This window comes from Cyanistes caeruleus, chromosome 1 (genome assembly GCF_971803275.1).
Source record: "Cyanistes caeruleus chromosome 1, bCyaCae1.hap1.1, whole genome shotgun sequence".
Classification (NCBI taxonomy): Eukaryota; Metazoa; Chordata; class Aves; order Passeriformes; family Paridae; genus Cyanistes; species Cyanistes caeruleus.
Genome location: NC_141701.1, coordinates 151,393,375 through 151,414,095, shown reverse-complemented (window position 1 = coordinate 151,414,095; position 20,721 = coordinate 151,393,375). Strand labels below are relative to the sequence as shown.

The window sequence follows — 20,721 nt, the reverse complement described above, 5'->3', positions numbered from 1 at the left end:
CGGATTTAATCCCGGAATTCCCGATTTTTTTTCCCTGATTTTTCCGCTCTTTTCCCTCCTCAGTCGTGCTACGAACACATCCAAAGGATCCGGATTCATCCCAAAGAAAATTCCCACAGTTCGTGATCCCTTGGGAAAAATCTTCTTCATCCCGAATTTTCCAGCTGGAAAAATCGGGAATTTCATCCCTGGCTGCTTTTAAGGGAAGGAATTCCTCCCCAGCTGAGGTTTTCCCATCCCAAAAATCACTGGAAAAGCTGGAATTCCAACCTTGATCCCATTTTCCCATCAAGAATTCCCGGGAAAAATTCCGGAATTCCCGCCTTGATCCCATTTTCCCATCAAGAATTCCCGGGAAAAATTTTCCTTTTCCTGCTTCGGGATTTTTAATTTTTAATTTACACTGGAGAATTCCCAGGAAAAAAAAAAAAAGGAATTTTTTGGGATGGGAAATGGATCCCAAAGCTCTGAAAAATTCCTGGAATGAGGGAAAAAAAATGTGGAAAAATTTTCACTTTTCCCGCTTTTCCTGAGTCGGGATTTTTGGAATTTCCCATTCCCAAAATTTCCAATTTTCCCGTGGTTTAATTCCCTCTCAGAGCTCAGGAAAAATGTGGATTTCTCCCGTATTTTGGGGAAATTCCAGGAAAACTACGGGAAAACAGGAATAGAAACTCCAATCTCTGCCCCGAATCCCTTTGGAAAAGGAAAATTTGGGATATTCCCAACGAATTTTTGGGATATTCCCGATGAATCTGTGGGATTTTCCCAAAACAGCCCCAAAATTCCATTTTTTAAACATCTTTTATCCCGATTTTTTCATTTTTCCCTGGATTTCGTTTTCCTTTTCCAGGCGATTCCTGGGAAAACAAAACTCCCCCGGGATTTTTTCCGGCTGTTTTTTCCCCAAGTTTTCCTCATTTCTTAAATCCTGGAAATTTTTGGGAAGGAAAATTGGAATCCAAAGCTTTAAAGAAATGGGAATTTGGTCATTTTTCCCAGAATTTTTTAAATTTTTCCCAAAATTTTTTAATTTTCCCTGGACTTTTTTTAATTTTCCCTGGATTTTTTTTAATTTTCCCAAAGGATTTCCATAATTTTTCCTGAATTTTTGTCATTTTTCCAAGGGTTTTTTGATTTTTCCAGGATTTTTTTCCAGGATTTTTCCCAGGAATTTTTTTATTTTTTCCAGGATTTTTCTTTTTTTTTATTTTTCCAAGGGATTTCTGTAATTTTTCCTGAATTTTTGTAAATTTCCATTGGGATTTTTCCATTTTTCCCAGGAAATTTTGTCATTTTTCCCAGAATATTTTCACTTTCCTTGGATTTTTTTTTTTAATTTTCCCATGGGATTTTTGTCATTTTTCCAAGGGATTTTGTCATTTTTCCAAGACTTTTTGCCATTTTTCCCAGAACAATTTTATTTTTCCCAGGATTTTGTCATTTTCCCTGGAATTTTTTTATTTTCCTGCGGATTTTTGTCATTTTCCATTGGGAATTTTCAATTTTTTCCCAGATTTTTTTCATTTTTCCCAGGATTTTTTTATTTATTTTCCCCAGGAATTTTTCGATTTTTCCCAGAATTTTGTGATTTTTCCCTGAAATTCTTTCATTTTTCCAAAGGATTTTTGTCATTATCCCAGAATTTTGTCATTTTTCCCAAGAATTTTTAATTTTTTCTGAATTTTTATCATTTTTCCCTGGATTTTTTTTATTTTTCCCAGATTTTTTTTAATTTTTCCCAAGAATTTTATTCATTTTTCCCAGGCATTTTTATTCTTCCCAAGAATTTTTTTCATTTTTCCCAAAATTTTTTTGTAATTTTTCCCAGGAATTTTTAATTTTTCCAAGGATTTTTGCCATTTTCACAAAATTTTGTGATTTTTCTCAGGAATTCTTAATTTTTCCTGAATTTTTTAAATTTTTCCTGAATTTTTATCATTTTTCCCTGGATTTGTTTTTTATTTTCCCAAGAATTCTTGTTATTTTTCCCAGATTTTTTTTTTATTTTTCCCTGGATTTTTTTTTATTTTTTCCAAGAAATTTTTGTCATTTTCCCCAGGAATTTTTAATTTTTCCAAGGATTTTTTTTTTATTTTCCCAGGAATTTTTAATTTTTCCTGAATTTCTATCATTTTTCCCAGAATTTTTTTCATTTTTCCCAGGAATTTTTTATTTTTTCCAAGGATTTTTGCCATTTTCCCAGGATTTTGTCATTTTCCCGAGGAATTTTTAATTTTTCCTGAATTTTTATCATTTTTCCCAGAATTTTTTTTTATTTTTTCCCAGGAATTTTTAATTTTCCCAAAAAATTTTTGTCATTTTTCCCAGGAATTTTCATCACTTTTCCCTGGATTTTTTTTTTTTATTTTTCCCAGAATTTTTGTTCTTTTTCCCAGGAATTTTTCCCCCCCAATTTTCCCTCCCATTTTCCCAACTTCCATAAAAAACCCCGGAATCCCACAGGAATTTCACCAGGAATTTTTTATTTAAATAAAACTGGGAATTCTCAAGAAATTCCAGCCTCCGCGTGCTCCTTATTCCCAATTTTCCTTTGGAATTCTTTCCAGCAATCCGAGAATTTTCTCCATTTCTTGGGATTTCTTGGGATTTCTTGGGAATAAAAAACCTCAAATTCCCCACTGGAAAACTGGATAAAAATTCCAAGGAATTCTCTGGAAAACGAGGCCGATTTCCGCTTCCGCTTCCTAAAACTTCCCAAAATTCCAAGTTTTTTTTAGCTCCGGCCTTTTGTGCTTCCAGCTTTTTGATTTTTCCAAGGAAAAGCAGGAAAGGGGACGCTCCCCTTGGAAAATCCGATGGAATTCCGGGTGGGAATTCCCGACTTTCCCATTCCCCTTTTTTTTTCTCGGGATGATTCCAGGCAGATTCAGATTTTTCACAGAATCGATCCCCGAATGGAATTTTCATGGAAAAATTTCTAAATTTCATGGAATTTAATTTGGAAGAGCCAACCAAATCCAGCTCCACCTTCCAGGGAATTCCATGGAATTCAGCTGGAATTCCCAAAAAAAAAAAAAGCTGGAGCTGGGAGAGCTTTTCTGGTTTTCCTCTTCCAGGTTTGATCCACCGGGAATTTTTTCCCTGAGCGAGGCTCAGAATCCATAAAAATTCCAGGATTTTCCTTCAGCTTAGATGGGTTTTCCCAAATTCCTCTGAACTCTGGGAATTTCTTCCTCATTCCTGAATTTTCTCGCTCCTCCTGTTGGATTAAAGCTCCAAATCCTTTGGAATAAAGGCGGGAAAATCGGGAATTCCCGTGTCCATCGTCGCTTCCAGCTCCGGCTTCAACAGGAATTCCATGGAATTCCACAAATTCCGTGAAATTCCATGGAATTCCTGAGCTGCACCCGGAAAAGTCACGGAATTCCCGTCCAATCGAGGGAATTTTTTTCAGAATCCGTAAAAAATCCGGGATTTTCCTTCAGCCGGGACGGCTTTTCCCGAATTCCTCCGGGAATCTTGGGAATCTCGGGAATCTTGGGAATGGAGAATTCCCATCAGGGCGGTGTCCAAGGCCTTTTCCAGCCTCTGGAGCAGCTCCGGAGGGGGCGGAGAGGGGGGCGGGAGCCGCTGGAATTCCTCGTTAGCGCTTAACGAGCGCAGCACCGCGGCCAGGCGCTGCAGGTCGAACACGGCGTGAGGAATTCCCAAGGCGGGGACGGAGCCGCGGGAATTCAGGCTGGGAACAGAACTTTGGGAATTCTGGGGAGTTTTCAGGTTGGGAACAGAACTTTGGGAATTCTGGCTGGGAACAGAACTTTGGGAATTCTCTGGTGTTTCCAAGGTGGGAACAGAACTTTGGGAATTCTGGGGAGTTTCCAAGCTGGGAACGGATTCTTGGGAATTCTGAGGAATTTCCAGGCCAGGAACGGATTCTTGGGAATTCTGTGGAGTTTCCAGGCCAGATACAGAATTTTGGGAATTCTGCAGCGTTTTCAGGCCTGGAACAGAACTTTGGGAATTCTGGGGAGTTTCCAAGCTGGGAACAGATTCTCGGGAATTTTGGGTAATTCCCAAAGTGGGAACAGAACTTTGGGAATTAAGGCTGGGAACAGAATTTTGGGAATTCAGGCTGGGAACACAATTTTGGGAATTCAGGTTGGGAACAGAACTTTGGGAATTCTGGGGAGTTTCCAAGGTGGGAAGGGATCCTTGGGAATTCTGGGTAATTCCCAACGTGGGAACAGAACTTTGGGAATTCTGTGGAGTTTCCAAAGTGGGAACGGATCCTTGGGGACTTTGGGAATTCTGTGGAGTTCCCAGCGTGGGAACAGAACTTTGGGAATTCTGCGGCATTCCCAGCGTGGGAACAGATCTTTGGGAATTCTGCGGCGTTCCCAGGCCGGTTACGGATCCGGGGGAGTTTTCCCGGGATGAGAATTCCCGGTTTTCCAGCAGCGCCAGGCGGCTCTCGGCCAGCAGCCGCAAGAAGTTGTAGAATTCCGGGAAGTCGATGCCGGCGCAGGATTTCAGCAGGAGCTGGAAAAAAGGGAAAAGGGATTGGGAATGAGAGAGGGGAAAAATCCCAGCTGGAATGGGGGAGAATTGGGTTTAAATAAAATTATTATTATTATTATTATTATTATTATTATTACTACTATTATTATTATTATTACTATTATTATTATCATCATCATCATCCTCATCATCATTATCATTATCATCATTATTATTATATTTTATATATTATATTTTATATTTTATATTTTATATTTTATACTTTATACTTTATATTTTATATTATTAATATCAACATCAATATCAATATTATTAAGAGCATTAATAGCATTAATAGCATTAATAGAATTATTACTATTACTACACTTTTACACTTATTACTATTACTACTCTTATTATATTACTCTTATTATTACTATTATTATTAAATAAGATAGTATCATACAATAATTAATATTAATTATTATTAATGTGTTAACATTATTATATTGATATTATTACACAAATATTATTATTACTATATCATTATTACTATCTCGATATTATATTATATTATATTATATTATATTATATTATATTATATTATATTATATTATATTATATTATATTATATTATATTACATTATACTATGTTATGTTACTACTACTAATATCAATTTATTAGTAATAATAGTGACAATAATAATGATAATGATGTTACTGATAATGACAATAATTATATAATAATCATCACAATTTCCGTGAATTAATATAAACAAATGGATATAAATAACATATTAATTAATATTTCTTATTTATGATAATTAATAATTAACAATTTTTTTATTAGTAGTATCAGTTATCTAATATTACTAATAGTATTAATAATGATGTTTATAATTTCTGCAAATTAATAGAAATAAATTATATAAATCACACATCAATTAATATTTATTAGCCATTATTACTAATAATTATTATTACTATTTATTATTAATATAATTATTTGATATTATTATTAACAATGTTTATAATTTCTGTAAATTAATAGAAATAAATGTATATAATCACATGTCAATAATTATCATCAACAATTAATAATAAGAATTATCAATTGATATTTCTTCTTAATTGTCAATAATTATTAGTAGTAATATTATTAGCGTATTAATGCTACATTAATAATATAGTAATTATATATAATTAATATATTACAAAATAATAGAAATAGATATAGAAATAATTAATAATATAAATGGGAATTCCATCCCATTAAGGAATTCCTTCCCAAGATCCCACGGGAATTCCATGGGAAGCCATTCCCGGTCATTCCAGGCTTTATCCCAAATCCCTCTCCAGCTTTTCTGGAATTTGGTGGGAATTCCGGGATTCTGGGGGATTTTGGGTTGGAATTCTGGGATTCTGGGAGGGAATTCCCAGATTTTGGTTGGGAATTCTGGGATTTTGGGTGGGAATTCTGGGATTTTCAGTTGGAATTCTGGGATTTTGGGTGGGAATTCCTGGATTTTGGGTGGGAATTCCGGGATTTTGGGTGGGAATTCTGGGATTTTGGGTGGGAATTCTGGGATTTTGGGTGGGAATTCCTGGATTTTGGGTGGCAATTCTGGGATTTTGGGCTGGAATTCTGGGATTTTGGGTGGGAATTCCAGGATTTTGGGTGGGAATTCTGGGATTTAGGTCAGAATTCTGGGATTTTGGGTCAGAATTCTGGGATTTTGGGTCAGAATTCCGGGATTTTGTGTGAAAAAGCTTTTTTAATCTCCAGAAGGATCTCTGTAGTTTCCCCTGGAATTTTCCCTTCTCCAGCTGAACATTCCCACTTTTCCCCATCCCAAAATTTCCCACTTTTCCAACCAATCCCAAAATTTTTATCGGGAACGTCTCCCGCCAAAACAAAAGAAAAACAATAATAAAAACCAAAATAAAAACCAAAATAAAACGAAAACACAAAACTCCACTCCTTCATTCGAAAGAGGGAAAATTCCGGCCGGGAGAATTCCCAGAATTCCCGGAATTCCGGGATAATTCCGTACCTGGCACTGGAGGGGGTCGTGGCCGTCGGGGCCGTGCCAGCGGCTCAGCTCCCGGCTCACGGCCCCCAGCTCCTCCCGCAGGAAGCGCCACATCCGCCCCACGCTGCAGCCGTTCAGCCAGTTGTGGTTGATGGAGATGGTGTCCTCCTGGCCGGGAAAGGTGGGGTAATTAATCATTCATCGCTAATTAATTAATTAGGGGTGATAAGATGGAATTGTCGATCCGAAATTTCTGCTCTTGAGAAAGGAAAGGAATCGAAATCCTGGGAAATTCCTTCTTTAGGAACCCTGATTCCCAAATTCCCTGATTCCTCAATTCCCCAAAAAATTTGGAAAAACTCATGGATAATTAATGATTAATTACTAATTAATTTATTAGGGGTGATGAGATGGAATTATCGCTCCAAAATTTCTGTTGCTGAGAAATTTCTGCTGCTCTGAAATTTCTGTTCTTGAGAAGGGAAAGGATTCAAAGTTCTGGGAAATTCCTTCTTTAGAAACCTCAAAGTGGCTCTAATTCCCCCAAAATTTGGAAAAACAAATGGATAATTAATGGTTAGTCGCTAATTAATTAATTAGGGGTGATGACATGGAATTGTCAATCCAAAATTTCCCTTGTTGAGAAGGGAAAGGAATCGAAATCCTGGGAAATTCCTTCTTTAGGCACCCTGATTCCCAAATTCCTTGACTCCCTGATTCTCTGATTCCCAAAAAAATTAGGGAAATACCCATAGATAATTAATGATTAATCACTAATTAATTTATTAGGGGTGATAAGATGGAATTGTCGCTCCAAAATTTCTGTTCCTGAGCAACCCAAAACGTCCCCGATTCCCAAAATGCTGCCAAATGTTCAGCCAGTTGTGGTTGATGGAGATGGTGTCATCCTGGCCGGGAAAGGTGGGGTAATTAGAGATTAGTCGCTAATTAATTAATTAGGGGTGATAATATGGAATTGTCGATCCGAAATTTCTCTTGTTGAAAAAGGAAAGGAATCGAAATCCTGGGAAATTCCTTCTTTAGAAACCTCAAAATGCCTCTAATTCCCAAAAAAATTTGGAAAAACCCATGGATAATTAATGGTTAGTTGCTAATTAATTAATTAGGGGTGATGACATGGAATTGTCAATCCAAAATTTCCCTTGTTGAGAAGGGAAAGGAATCGAAATCCTGGGAAATTCCTTCTTTAGGAACCCCAAAATCTCCCTAAATCACCCCAAAAATTTGGGATAACCCACAGATAATTAATGATTAATCAGTAATTAATTTTCTAGGGGTGATGAGATGGAATTGTCGATCCGAAATTTCTGTTCCTGAGATGGGAAAGGAATCAAAATCCTGGGAAATTCCTTCTTCAGGAACCCCAGAATGTCCCTAAATCACCCCAAAAATTTGGGATAACCCACAGATAATTCATGATTAATCACTAATTAATTTATTAGGGGCGATAATATGGAATTGTTGCTCCAAAATTTCTGTTCCTGAGAAGAGAAAGGAATCAAAATCCTGGGAAATTCCTTCTTTAGGAACCCCAAAATGTCCCCAATTCCCCAAAAATTTGGAAAAAAATATGGATAATTAATGATTAATCAGTAATTAATTTATTAGGGGTGATAATATGGAATTGTCGATCCGAAATTTCTGTTCTTGAGATGGGAAAGGAATCAAAATCCTGGGAAATTCCTTCTTTAGGCACCCTGATTCCCAAATTCCTTGACTTCCTGATTCTCTGATTCCCAAAAAAAATAGGGAAAACCCGTGGATAATTAATGATTAATCACTAATTAATTTATTAGGGATAATAAAAAGGAATTTTCTCCTCCGAAATTCCAATTCTTGAGAAGGGAAAGGATTCCCTGGTGCTGAAAACCTGGGAAATTCCTTTTTCCCGAGTCTTTGAAGGACCCAAACGATCCCAAATTCCCAAAAAATCCGAGGGGTGGGAGAAGGGGGGGAGGGGCAGCGCCGCTCCTTTCCATGGAATTCCATGGAATTTTTCCTTAATTGGCCCCGATCCCATCCCAATTCCCGGGATTCTCAGCTCCCCCCCGGCTCTGGCTCATCCAGGATCCCATTCCCGAGGAATTCCCTGCCGAAAAAAGCGGGAATACGGGAAGCGGGCGGATTTTTCCATGGAATTCGCTCCGGAATTCCAACGGGGCCCGAGGAGATTTTGGTGCTTTGAACATCCCAGAATTCCATGGGATGATCCCAGAAAGATTTGGGATGGAAGGGATCCGTGGGCAGGGAGAATTCCTGCTGCTCCGAGCTGGAATTTCTCCTTCCTGGGAAGGATTTCCAACATTTCCTCTTAATTTTCCTCCCAATTCCGGGAATACCATGGAATTCCTGGAAAACCACAGAATTCCTGGAATTATTTAGTTGGGAAAAGCACCCTAAGGATCATCCCAGAGCGCTCCAAGCTGGAATTCCTCCTTCCTGGGAAGGATTTCCGACCTTTCCTCTTCTTTTTCCTCACAATTCCCGGAATACCATGGAATTCCTGGAAAACCACAGAATTCCTGGAAAACCACAGAATTCCTGGAATTATTTAGCTGGAAAAGCACCTTAAGGATCATCCCATTCCCAATATTCCAGAGCTCTCCGAGCTGGAATTCCTCCTTCCTGGGAAGGATTTCAGACCTTTCCTCTTAATTTTCCTCCCAATTCCTGGAAAACCAAGGAATTCCCGGAATTATTTGGCTGGAAAAGCACCTTAAGGATCATCCCATTCCCAATATTCCAGGGTGCTCCAAGCTGGAATTCCTCCTTCCTGGGAAGGATTTCTGACCTTTCCTCTTCTTTTTCCTCCCAGTTCCTGGAATACCATGGAATTCCTGGAAAACCACGGAATTCCTGGAAAACCACAGAATTCCTGGAATTATTTGGCTGGAAAAGCACCTTAAGGATCATCCCAGAGCGCTCCAATCCTCACCCAAACCACTTCCAAACACGGAAAATCTCCGGGAAAAAAAACCCATCCCATCTCACGCTCCACCTTTTCCCCGCGGATCCGCCAAAAACCCGGAATTCCCATCCCCGAATTCGCGATTCCCGGCGCGATTCCCGGTGGGAATTCCCTCACCAGGTTGTGCACCTGGTGGTGCCACCCGCTGGGAACGAAGACGATCTCTCCGGCTTCCTGGATGATCTCCAGAGGGGCTCGGGCGAGGCCGGAGCGCGGATAAATCCGCGGATCCCGGAATTCCGGAGCCGTCAGGTCGAAGGGGAGATTCCCGTGGGTATCCGTGAGGAATCGCTCCTCTCCCGGCGGATACAGCAGCCAGCGCTTGCGGCCGCACACGTTGGCAGACCAGCTGTAGGAGCGGAAAACGTCGGCGTGGAACGGAGTCCTGGGAAAAATCGGGAATGGGACGGAGAGGGAGAGCGATCCCGAAGAATTCCGATCTGAGCGGTTGAGAAACCGAGGGGGTGATCCCGAAATTCCGCGAGGAATTTCCGTTGGATTACAGAGTTTAAAAGGTCCCTATAGGGACCCTGATCCCAAAATTCCTCATGGAATTTCCATTGGATCGTGGAGTTTGGACTGTTAAAACCCCTGGATCCATCCCAATCCTGAAATTCCTCATGGAAAATCCGTTGGATTATGGAGTTTGGGCTGTTAAAAGGTCCCTTTAAGGATACTGATCCCAAAATTCCTCATGGAATTTCCATTGGATTACGGAGTTTGGGCTGTTAAAGCCCCTGGATCCATCCCAATCCCAAAATTCCTCATGGAATTTCCCTTGGAATGTGGAGTTTGGGGCTGTTAAAAGGTCGCTATAGGGATACTCATCCCAAAATTCCACAAGGAATTTCCATTGGATTATGGAGTTTGGGCTCTTAAAGCCACTGCATCCATCCCAATCCCAAAATTCCTCATGGAAAATCCGTTGGATTGTGGATTTTGGGCTGTTAAAGCCTTTATAGAGACACTGATCCCAAAATTCCACGAAGAATTTTGGGTGGATTATGGCATTTTGCCAATTAAAAAGCCACTGGATCCCAATCCCAAAATTCCTCATGGAAATTCCATTGGATCACGGAGTTTGGGCTGTTAAAGCCACTGGATCCATTCCAATCCTGAAATTCCTCATGGAAATTCCATTGGATTATGGAGTCTGGACTGTTAAAGCCACTGGATCCATCCCAATCCCAAAATTCCTCATGGAAAATCCATTGGATTATGGAATCTGTTAAAGCCCTTATAGGGATTCTGATCCCAAAATTCCACGAGGAATTTTAGGTGGATCATGGTGTTTTGCCAATTAAAAAGCCACTGGATCCCAATCCCAAAATTCCTCATGGAATTTCCATTGGATTATGGAGTTTGAGTCATTCGAAAGCCGCTTTTCCTGGAAAAATCAGGGATGGGCGGGAAGGGATCCCGAAAAATTCCACCGGGGATTTGAGCGGTTGAGAAACTGAGGGGCTGATCCCGAAATTCCGCGAGGAATTTCCGTTGGATTACGGAGTTTAAAAGGTCCCTATAGGGACCCTGTTCCCAAAATTCCTCATGGAATTTCCATTGGATCGTGGAGTTTGGACTGTTAAAACCCCTGGATCCATCCCAATCCCGAAATTCCTCATGGAAAATCCATTGGATTATGGAGTTTGGGCTGTTAAAAGGTCCCTGTAAGGATACTGATCCCAAAATTCCTCATGGAAAATCCATTGGATTACGGAGTTTGGGCTGTTAAAGCCCCTGGATCCATCCCAATCCCAAAATTCCTCATGGAATTTCGGTTGGATTATGGAGTTGGGGCTATTAAAAAGCCACTGGATCCAAACCAATCCCAAAATTCCTCATGGAAAATCCATTGGATTATGGAGTTTAGGATGTTAAAGCCTTTATAGGGACAGTGACCCCAAAATTCCACGAGGAATTTTGGGTGGATTATGGCGTTTTGTCAATTAAAAAGCCACTGGATCCCAATCCCAAAATTCCTGATGGAATTTCCATTGGATTGTGGAGTTTGGGACTGTTAAAGCCACTGGATCCATCCCAATCCCAAAATTCCTCATGGAATTTCCATTGGATTATGGAGTTTGAGTCATTCGAAAGCCGCTTTTCCTGGAAAAATCAGGGATGGGCGGGAAGGGATCCCGAAAAATTCCACCGGGGATTTGAGCGGTTGAGAAACCGAGGGGCTGATCCCGAAATTCCATGAGGAATTTCTGTTGGATTACGGAGTTTAAAAGGTCCCTATAGGGACCCTGATCCCAAAATTCCTCATGGAATTTCCATTGGATCGTGGAGTTTGGACTGTTAAAACCCCTGGATCCATCCCAATCCCGAAATTCCTCATGGAAAATCCTTTGGATTATGGAGTTTGGGCTGTTAAAAGGTCCCTTTAAAGATACTGATCCCAAAATTCCTCATGGAATTTCCGTTGGATTACGGAGTTTGGGGCTGTTAAAAGGTCGCTATAGGGATACTCATCCCAAAATTCCACAAGGAATTTCCATTGGATTATGGAGTTTGGGTTATTAAAGCCACTGGATCCATCCTGATCCCAAAATTCCTCATGGAATTTTTGTTGGAATGTGGAGTTTGGGCTCTTAAAGCCACTGCATCCATCCCAATCCCGAAATTCCTCATGGAAAATCCGTTGGATTGTGGATTTTGGGCTGTTAAAACCTTTATAGGGACACTGATCCCAAAATTCCACGAGGAATTTTGGGTGGATTATGGCATTTTGCCAATTAAAAAGCCACTGGATCCCAATCCCAAAATTCCTCATGGAAATTCCATTGGATCACGGAGTTTGGGCTGTTAAAGCCACTGGATCCATTCCAATCCTGAAATTCCTCATGGAAATTCCATTGGATTATGGAGTCTGGACTGTTAAAGCCACTGGATCCATCCCAATCCCAAAATTCCTCATGGAAAATCCATTGGATTATGGAATCTGTTAAAGCCCTTATAGGGATTCTGATCCCAAAATTCCACGAGGAATTTTAGGTGGATCATGGTGTTTTGCCAATTAAAAAGCCACTGGATCCCAATCCCAAAATTCCTCATGGAAATTCCATTGGATCACGGAGTTTGAGTCATTCAAAAGCCGCTTTTCCTGGAAAAATCAGGGATGGGCGGGAAGGGATCCCGAAAAATTCCACCGGGGATTTGAGCGGTTGAGAAACCGAGGGGCTGATCCCGAAATTCCGCGAGGAATTTCCGTTGGATTACGGAGTTTAAAAGGTCCCTATAGGGACCCTGTTCCCAAAATTCCTCATGGAATTTCCATTGGATCGTGGAGTTTGGACTGTTAAAACCCCTGGAACCATCCCAATCCCGAAATTCCTCATGGAAAATCCATTGGATTATGGAGTTTGGGCTGTTAAAAGGTCCCTGTAAGGATACTGATCCCAAAACTCCTCATGGAAAATCCATTGGATTACGGAGTTTGGGCTGTTAAAGCCCCAGGATCCATCCCAATCCCAAAATTCCTCATGGAATTTCGGTTGGATTATGGAGTTGGGGCTATTAAAAAGCCACTGGATCCAAACCAATCCCAGAATTCCTCATGGAAAATCCATTGGATTATGGAGTTTGGGGCTGTTAAAGCCACTGGATCCATCCCAATCCCGAAATTCTTCATGGAAAATCCATTGGATTATGGAGTTTGGGCTATTAAAAAGTCCCCATAGGGACCCTGATCCCAAAATTCCTCATGGAATTTCCATTGGATCGTGGAGTTTGGGCTGTTAAAGCCACTGGATCCATCCAAATCCCGAAATTCCTCATGGAAAATCCGTTGGATTGTGGAGTTTGGGCTGTTAAAAAGCCATTGGATCCAAAGCAATCCCAAAATTCCTCATGGAATTTCCATTGGATTATGGAGTTTGGGCCGTTAAAGCCCTTATAGGGATTCTGATCCCAAAATTCCTCATGGAATTTCCGTTGGATAAGGGAGTTTGGATTATTTTGATTGGATTATCGAATCCTTAAAAAGCCATTGGATCCATCCCGATCCCAAAATTCCTCCCGGAATTCCGGCTGGATAACGGAACGTTTTCTATCCTTTTTCATTAATCCCAAAAAATTCCTCGAGGGCCGAGAATTCCTATCAAAACCCCCCCAAATCCCAATTCCAGAACCAACTCCGGGCTGGAATTTTCACCTGGAAAACTCCGGAATTCTCCCCGCGCGTTCCGAGCGGCCGATCCCGAGGGAATTTCTCATCTCCCGGGATTGTTTTTTGAGGAGAATTTGGGTTTTTCCCTTTCCCCTCCCCACTTTTCCCGTGAGATAACGGGAATTTTTTGGGATATCCAGCTGGAAAAGCGGGAATTTTCCGGGATCGGAGGCTTACCAGGATCCTTTGGGTCCCATGTAGACGAAGCGGAAATCGTCGGCGCCCACGGCATCCCAATATTCGTTGAGCCAATCCGAAGAAAAATACACGGGAATGCTGTAAAATTCCCGCTCCGGGAAAGCTCTGGAAAACACAAGGAGCTCGGAAAATCAGGATCCCAAATTCCCGAGGATCCTTTAGGGTGGAATTTGGGGGAGGTTCTGGAGCTCATTCCGTTTTTTTTTTCTGTCCCGGGGTTGTTCTGAGCTGGTTTTGGAGTAATTCCAGGGATTTAGGGGGAGGGGTGGATTTTTTGGGAATTCCGGCTCCTCCCCATTCCCACGGGGAAAATTCCTTCCCAAGGTTCTTTGGCAGCTGGAGGAGGAAAAGCAGAGGTGGGAGAAGGGAATTGGGAGGAGTGGGAATTTCCTGGAAAAGTCGATGGATGATCAAGGATCCCAAATCCAACAGAGCCATGGAATAATCCCAATCCCAATCCCAATCCTGATTCCAATCCTGGTCCCAATCCCAGTCCCAGTTCCAGTACCAATCCCAGCCCCAGTCCTGATCCCAGTTCCAATCCCAATCCCAGTTCCAATTCCGATCCCAATCCCAATTCAAATCCCAATCCCAGTTCCAACCCCAATCCCAATTTCAATCCCAATTCCTATTCCAATTCCAATCCCTATTTCAATCTCAATTCCAATCTCAGTTCCAATCCTGATCCCAATCTCGATCCCAATTCCATTTCCACTCCCAATCCCAATCGTGATCCCAGTTCCAATTTCAGTTCCAGTCCCAATCCTGATCCCAATCCCAATCTGAATCTGAATCCCAATCCCGATCCCAATCCCAATCCCAATCCCAATCCCAGTTCCAATTCCAATCTGAATCCCAATCCCAATCCCAGTCCCAATCCCAATCCCAGTTCCAATCCCGATCCCAATCCCAGTTCCAATTTCAATCCCAATCCCAATCTGAATCTCAATCCCAATGCCAGCTCCAATCCCAATCCCAATCCCAATCCCTCTTCCAATCCCAGTCCCAACTCTGATCCCAATCCCCTTTCCAATTCCAATCCCGATCCCAATCCCAGTTCCAATCCCGATCCCAATCCCAGTTCCAAACCCAATCCTGATCCCAGTTCCAATCCCGATCCCAATTCCAGTTCCAATTTCAATTCATATCCCAGTCTGAATCTGAATCCCAATCCCAGTTCCAATCCCAATCCCAATCCCTCTTCCAATCCCAACTCTGATCCCAATCCCAACTCTGATCCCAATCCCAGCTCCAATCCCAATCCCAGTCCCAACTCTGATCCCGATCCAAATCCCAATCCTGATTGCAGTTCCAATCCCAATCCCAGTCCCAGTCCCAGTCCCATTTCCAATCCTGATCCCAATCCAAATCTCAATCCCAATCTCAGTTCCAATCCCAATCCCGATCCCAATTTCCCCAGTTCGGGATTTTGGGATCATCCCATCCCATCCCACTGATCCTATCCCATCCCATCCCAGGGCCATTCCCACCATCCCAACCGTGGCCACTTCCAGGGATTCAGGGAATTCCAGGAAATTCCAGCCCAGCCCCTCCCAGCCAGGAATTCCTTCCCAAATGGAATTGGAGCTTGGAATAAAAACTGGGAATGCCAGCAGCCTGGAAAATCGGGAATTTTGGGAATTTGGAGCTTGGGAATCCCTCAGAGATCCCTCAGGGAATGTTGGATTTTTTTTTCTCCTCTCCCTTGCTTTGCCTCCAATTGGAGCGATTGGAAAACCTGGAATTATGGAATTTTTGGGATCTTCAAAGTTCCAACCCCATGGAATTGCCAGGAATTCCTTCCCAAAATCCCACGGGAAGGAAGAGGAAGCCATTCCCTGACTCCTGCCATTCCCTGCCTGATCCCAAATCCTTCCCGGGCTCTCCTGGAGCTCCTTCCAGCCCTGGAAGAGTCCTGAGGATTCCCTGGATCCTTCTCCAGGAGAATATTCCCGGGGTGGAAATTTGGGAAGGGGCCCCGAGGAACCCAGAACATTCCCAGAGTGGAATTTTGGGAAGGAGCCCTGAGGATTCCCTGGATCCCTGTCCAGGAGAACATTCCTGGTGGGAATTTTGGGAAGGAGCCCTGAGGATTCCCTGGATCCCTGTCCAGGAGAACATTCCCGGTGGGAATTTTGGGAAGGAGCCCTGAGGATTCCCTGGATCCCTGTCCAGGGGAACATTCCCGGTGGGAATTTTGGGAAGGACCTGCTCAGGTGCCAGTCCTTGAGGTAGAGGCAGCCGCGCGAGGAGCGGTGCCCGTTGCTGATGAATTCCCGCCAATATTCCACAAATTCCGGGAAGGGCAGCAGCTCCTTGGGGTGGGAATTATATTCCCGAAGGTCACAGTTGGCCACCGGCACCGGGGCTGCTCCTGCAGGGAGAGATCAGCGGGAATGGGGGAGAGATACCTTGGGAATCAGGGAGAGATCAGCGGGAATTGGGGAGAGATCAGCGGGAATTGGGGAGAGATCCCGAGGGAATCGAGGAGAGATCCCGAGGGAATCAGGGAGAGATCCCATGGGAATTAGGGAGAGATCCCATGGGAATCAAGATCAATGGGAATCAGGGAGAGATCCTGTGGGAATCGAGGAGAGATCAGCAGGAATCGGGGGGAGATCCCATGGGAATCAACAAGGGAAAGATCCCAAGGGAATCAGGGAGAGATCCCGAGGGAATTAGGGACAGATCCCATGGGAATCAAGATCAGTGGGAATAGAGGAGAGATCCTGTGGGAATCAGGGGGAGATCCTGAGGGAATCAGGGAGAGATCAGCGGGAATCGGGGAGATCCCAAGGGAATCAGGGAGAGATCCCATGGGAATCGAGATCCCGAGGGAATCAAAGAGAGATCAGCGGGAATCAGGGAGAGATCCTGAGGGAATGAGGGAGAGATCCCAAGGGAATCGAGATCCCTTGGGAATTAGGGAGAGATCCCATTGGAATCAAGGAGAGATCCCTTGGGAATTGCGCTCCGGAAGCCGCAGGGGGCCGGGAATGATTCCCGGAATTCCGGCCTTGGGGCAGCCGGAGGAGGCGAACCCAGATTGGCGGGATTATGCAAATGAAGCCATCAACATGCATGAATATTCAAATCACCTCATATACAAACAAGTATTGAAATGTGTTAATTAATGCCAATATTCAAATGAGGTCATAAGTGTGAATTACGTTTCCTATTAAACATGAGATATTAAAATGATGTCATAAATATGAATATGCAAATGTTCCATAAAATATTCAAATAGCCCATTAACAAATATTAAAATGCATTCTTAAAGAGTATTGATATGCAAATGAGCTCATAAATACAATTAACATTCAAGCATGCTCACAAATATGAATATTTAACTACATTCATGCATATTAATGTTTTATATTTAATTGGTTTTATTTAATATTTAATTGGCTTCATAATTATAAAATAATATTAACATGCATCTTAAATATGCATGATTATTTAAATATATCCATGGATATTATTAATATTCAAATGAAATCATAAATAATGATTGGTGATTAATTAATAATTCATACGTATGAATTAATCAATGGCTCGTATTCAGCATAGAATAAATTCAAAATAATTATGAATATTTAAATGTTCATTATATTTTTATACTCATTACCTATTAATTTTACTGTTTAATTAATTATTTTCTGGGATTTGAAAGGGAATTTTCCTCCTCAATTCCATTAATTAGGGACTAATATTCAAATACATCCATAAACATTCCTTAATTAACCTGCAATTCACAAAGAATTCTTAATTCTCATTAATTATTAATTATTTTATTTAAAAAATTCTAATTAATTACAAATATCTTAACTTTCATTGTGTTTTTTCTTCATTTTATTTTTAATACATTAATTAATTTATTAATTAATTTCCTGGTTTTCTTCCCCATTTCCTGAATTTCTCCATTTTTTCCCTTTAAAGGGAATTTTCCTTTAAAATATCATTAGGAGCAAGGCATTAATTAGGGTTTAATATTAAAATATATTCATAAATATTCCTTAATTAATCAGTGATTTGTTAATAATTATTCTGCGTAGAAAGAAAATTCAAATTAATGAGAAATATTTTAACATTAATTATATTTTATATTTGTTATCTCTCTATTAATTTAATCCTTTAATTAATGAATTTCCTGGGTTTGTCCTTTCATCCTTTAGGGTTTGGAATCATTAAATTATCCAAGATTTTTAATTGATTGTAATCAAAATAAGAAATAAAATTTGGGAATAAATGGGAAAAAATGGGAAAAAAAATTCCATTAGTTAAATCAAGAAAAAATTTGGAATTTTGGGTTTTTTGTGTTTTTATCCCTAAAAGTCAATCCTAATAAATTCCATCCTTTAGGATTTGGAATCATTAATTTATCCAAGATTTTTAATCGATTTTAATTGAAATAAGAAATAAAACTTGGGAATAAATGGGAAAGAAATCCATGGATTAATCCAAGAAAAAAACCTTGGAATTTTGGGGTTTTGTTGCTTTTATCCCTAAAATAAATTCCTAAAAATTTCATTGTTTAGGATTTGGAATCATTAAATTATCCAAGATTTTTAATTGATGGAAATAAGAATAAGAAATAAAATTTGGGAATAAATGGGAAAAAATCCAAGGATTAATCCAAGAAAAAACTTGGAATTTCAATTTTTTGGTGTTTTTATCCCTAAAATTCAATCCCAATAAATTCTATTCTTTAGGGTTTGGAATCATTAATTTTTCCAAGATTTTTATTGGATTTTAATCAAAATAAGAAATAAAATTTGGGAATAAATTTCACCTTGGAATCTTCCAATAAAAAATGGGGAAAAATTCCATACATTATGGGAAAAAAACGTGGAATTTCAAGGTTTTTTGTGTTTTTATCCCTAAAATTCAATCCTAATAAATTCCATCCTTTAGGGTTTGGAATCATTAATTTATCCAAGATTTTTAATGGATTTTAATAGAAATAAGAAATAAAATTTGGGAATAAATGGGAAAAAAATCCATGGATTAATCCAAGAAAAAACCTTGGAATTTTGGGGTTTTGGTGCTTTTATCCCTAAAATGAATTCCTAAAAATTTCATTATTTAGGATTTGGAATCATTAAATTATCCAAGATTTTTAATTGATGGAAATAGGAATAAGAAATAAAATTTGGGAATAAATTTCACCTTCCAATCTGCAAACCAGACCAAGAAAAAATTGGAAAAAAATTCCATATATTATGAGAAAAACCTTGGAATTTCGGGTTTTTTTTGCGTTTTCATCCCTAAAATTCAATCCTAATCAATTCCATCCTTTAAGATTTGGGAAAAAATTCCCGGATTTACCTTGGAATTCCTGCAGGAGCCTCTCCAGGTCGGGTTTCCCATCCTGAGTGACCCAGAATTTCCGACTGCTCCAATCCTTGGTGAACTCAGCCGAGAAGACGCAGGGACGGTTGGGAAGGAGATAATCCCGGAAAAACTGGGAATACGTGAAAGAATCGGATTTGTTGATAAAATCCACCCGATCCCTGGGAAAATCTTCCGGAGAATTCTCAAAATCCTGGAAAAAAGAGGTGGAAAAATCCAAGGTTTCTCTGTCCATGCGGGAAGGGAAATGGAAAATTCCCGCTCGAGGCGAGAAAGTTTGGAATGGGTTTTATTCCCAAAAAAATGGGATTTAGAAGGTTGGAAATTGCAGGAAATTACGAGGAAAATGAGGGGAAATTGGGATAATTTGGATTTTCCGTGGATTTTCGGGATGATTCTCTGGTTTTGTCCTGGAAGAGAAAGAAAAGAAAGATTTAGTGGGATATTCCCAAAAAATGAGGGTTGGGAAGGAGGAAATTCCTGGAATATTGATGGGATCGGCTCTTTCCCGATGAGTTTTCCATGGATTTGAGCAATGGGAAGGACAAAATAGGGGGAAAATGGGAAAGGAAATCAAAAGGGAAGAGGGAAAAAATGGGATTTGGGAATGGGATTGGGAAGGAGGGAGGGAAAAATGGGATTTGGGGATCTGAGGGAGTGATTTCCATGGGAATATCGGGATCAGGGAACATCCAGGAGGGAATTCCCATCAGAGATTTCCAATGGAAAACCAGGATTAAGGGATTTTCATGAGGGAATTCCCTTCAGAGATCCAAGGGAATATTGGGATTAAGAAAATTCAGGAGGGAATTCCCATCAGAGATTTCCAACGGAAAACCAGGATTAAGGGATTTCCATGAGGGGAATTTCTCCCTCAGAGATTTCCAGGGGAATTCCCCTCAGAGCTCTCAGGGAATATCGGGATGAAGGAAATCCAGGAATATCGGGATTAAGGAATTTCCAGGAGGGAATTTCTCAGAGATTTCCATGGGAATACCGGGATTAAGGAAATCCAGGAGGAAATTCCCTCATAGGGAATATCGGAATTAAGGAAATCCAGGGGGGAATTCCCTTACAGGAATATCGGGATCCAGGGAATTCCCTCATGGAATATCGGGATTCAGGGAATTCCCTCATGGGAATATCGGGATTAAGGAATTTCCAGGTGGGAATTCCCCTCTCCCGGAGCTCCCGGCTGTGAGGGGAGGGAGGACCCGGACACCACAGGGCGTCGCACACGCCATTCCCGCCTCGCTCTCCCGTTCCCCTCGCAGGAACCGAACCGGGAGCATCCCGAGTGATCCGCACTCACCCGCTCCCCCCGCGATATTCCCAAAAAAAACGGGAATACCTGGCCCGAGGCCCGGGCGCCAATGGCGGAGGCGGCGCTGCGGGGCAATGGGGGCCGCAGCCGGAACCTCTTCATCAGGTGGGTGGGGGCAGGGGGGGAAGGTGAAAAGAGGAGCGCAGCGACGCGGGGTCAGCCAATAGAAAGGCGCGGATGCGCGGGGTCAGCC

General features: G+C 41.1%; 2 protein-coding genes across 7 annotated transcripts in view; one reads left to right on the top strand and one right to left on the bottom strand.

Annotated features, from left to right (window-relative positions):
- ALS2CL (ALS2 C-terminal like) overlaps positions 1–2,517 on the top strand; it is a 43,863-nt gene extending 41,346 nt beyond the window's left edge. The window contains exon 26 of the mRNA XM_086867511.1: positions 64–2,517. Coding sequence (XP_086723637.1) covers positions 64–126 — 63 coding nt within the window. The 3' untranslated portion in view covers positions 127–2,517. The remainder of the gene's footprint in view (positions 1–63) is intronic.
- On the bottom strand, positions 2,470–20,639 carry JMJD4 (jumonji domain containing 4). 6 transcript variants are annotated; one of them, XM_086867538.1, is made up of 7 exons: positions 20,517–20,639; positions 19,181–19,614; positions 16,061–16,226; positions 13,832–13,957; positions 9,601–9,868; positions 6,516–6,662; positions 2,470–4,503 (listed from the first exon to the last, which is right to left on the bottom strand). In XM_086867538.1, exons 2-7 carry the CDS (start codon positions 19,437–19,439, stop codon positions 3,415–3,417), a joined length of 2,055 nt encoding a protein of 684 aa, XP_086723664.1. In that variant the 5' UTR covers positions 19,440–19,614; positions 20,517–20,639; the 3' UTR covers positions 2,470–3,414. The 6 variants fall into 6 exon arrangements, with proteins under 6 accessions (XP_086723664.1, XP_086723653.1, XP_086723691.1 ...); XM_086867527.1 differs by having other exon boundaries at positions 20,556–20,639; XM_086867565.1 differs by having other exon boundaries at positions 9,601–9,832; positions 20,556–20,639.
- Between the last annotated feature and the right edge of the window lie 82 nt (positions 20,640–20,721).

What these genes read in the sequence shown, in the direction of transcription:
- JMJD4 (XM_086867538.1), bottom strand. Translation starts at nt 19,439, where the DNA reads ATGGACAGAGAAACCTTGGATTTTTCCACCTCTTTTTTCCAGGATTTT. An exon ending in ATGGGACCCAAAGGATCCTG is followed by an intron (nt 9,869 to 13,831) that starts GTAAGCCTCCGA and finishes GATTTTTCCCAG; the next exon opens with GACTCCGTTCCACGCCGACG. An exon ending in ACCACCAGGTGCACAACCTG is followed by an intron (nt 6,663 to 9,600) that starts GTGAGGGAATTC and finishes TTTCCCGGCCAG; the next exon opens with GAGGACACCATCTCCATCAA.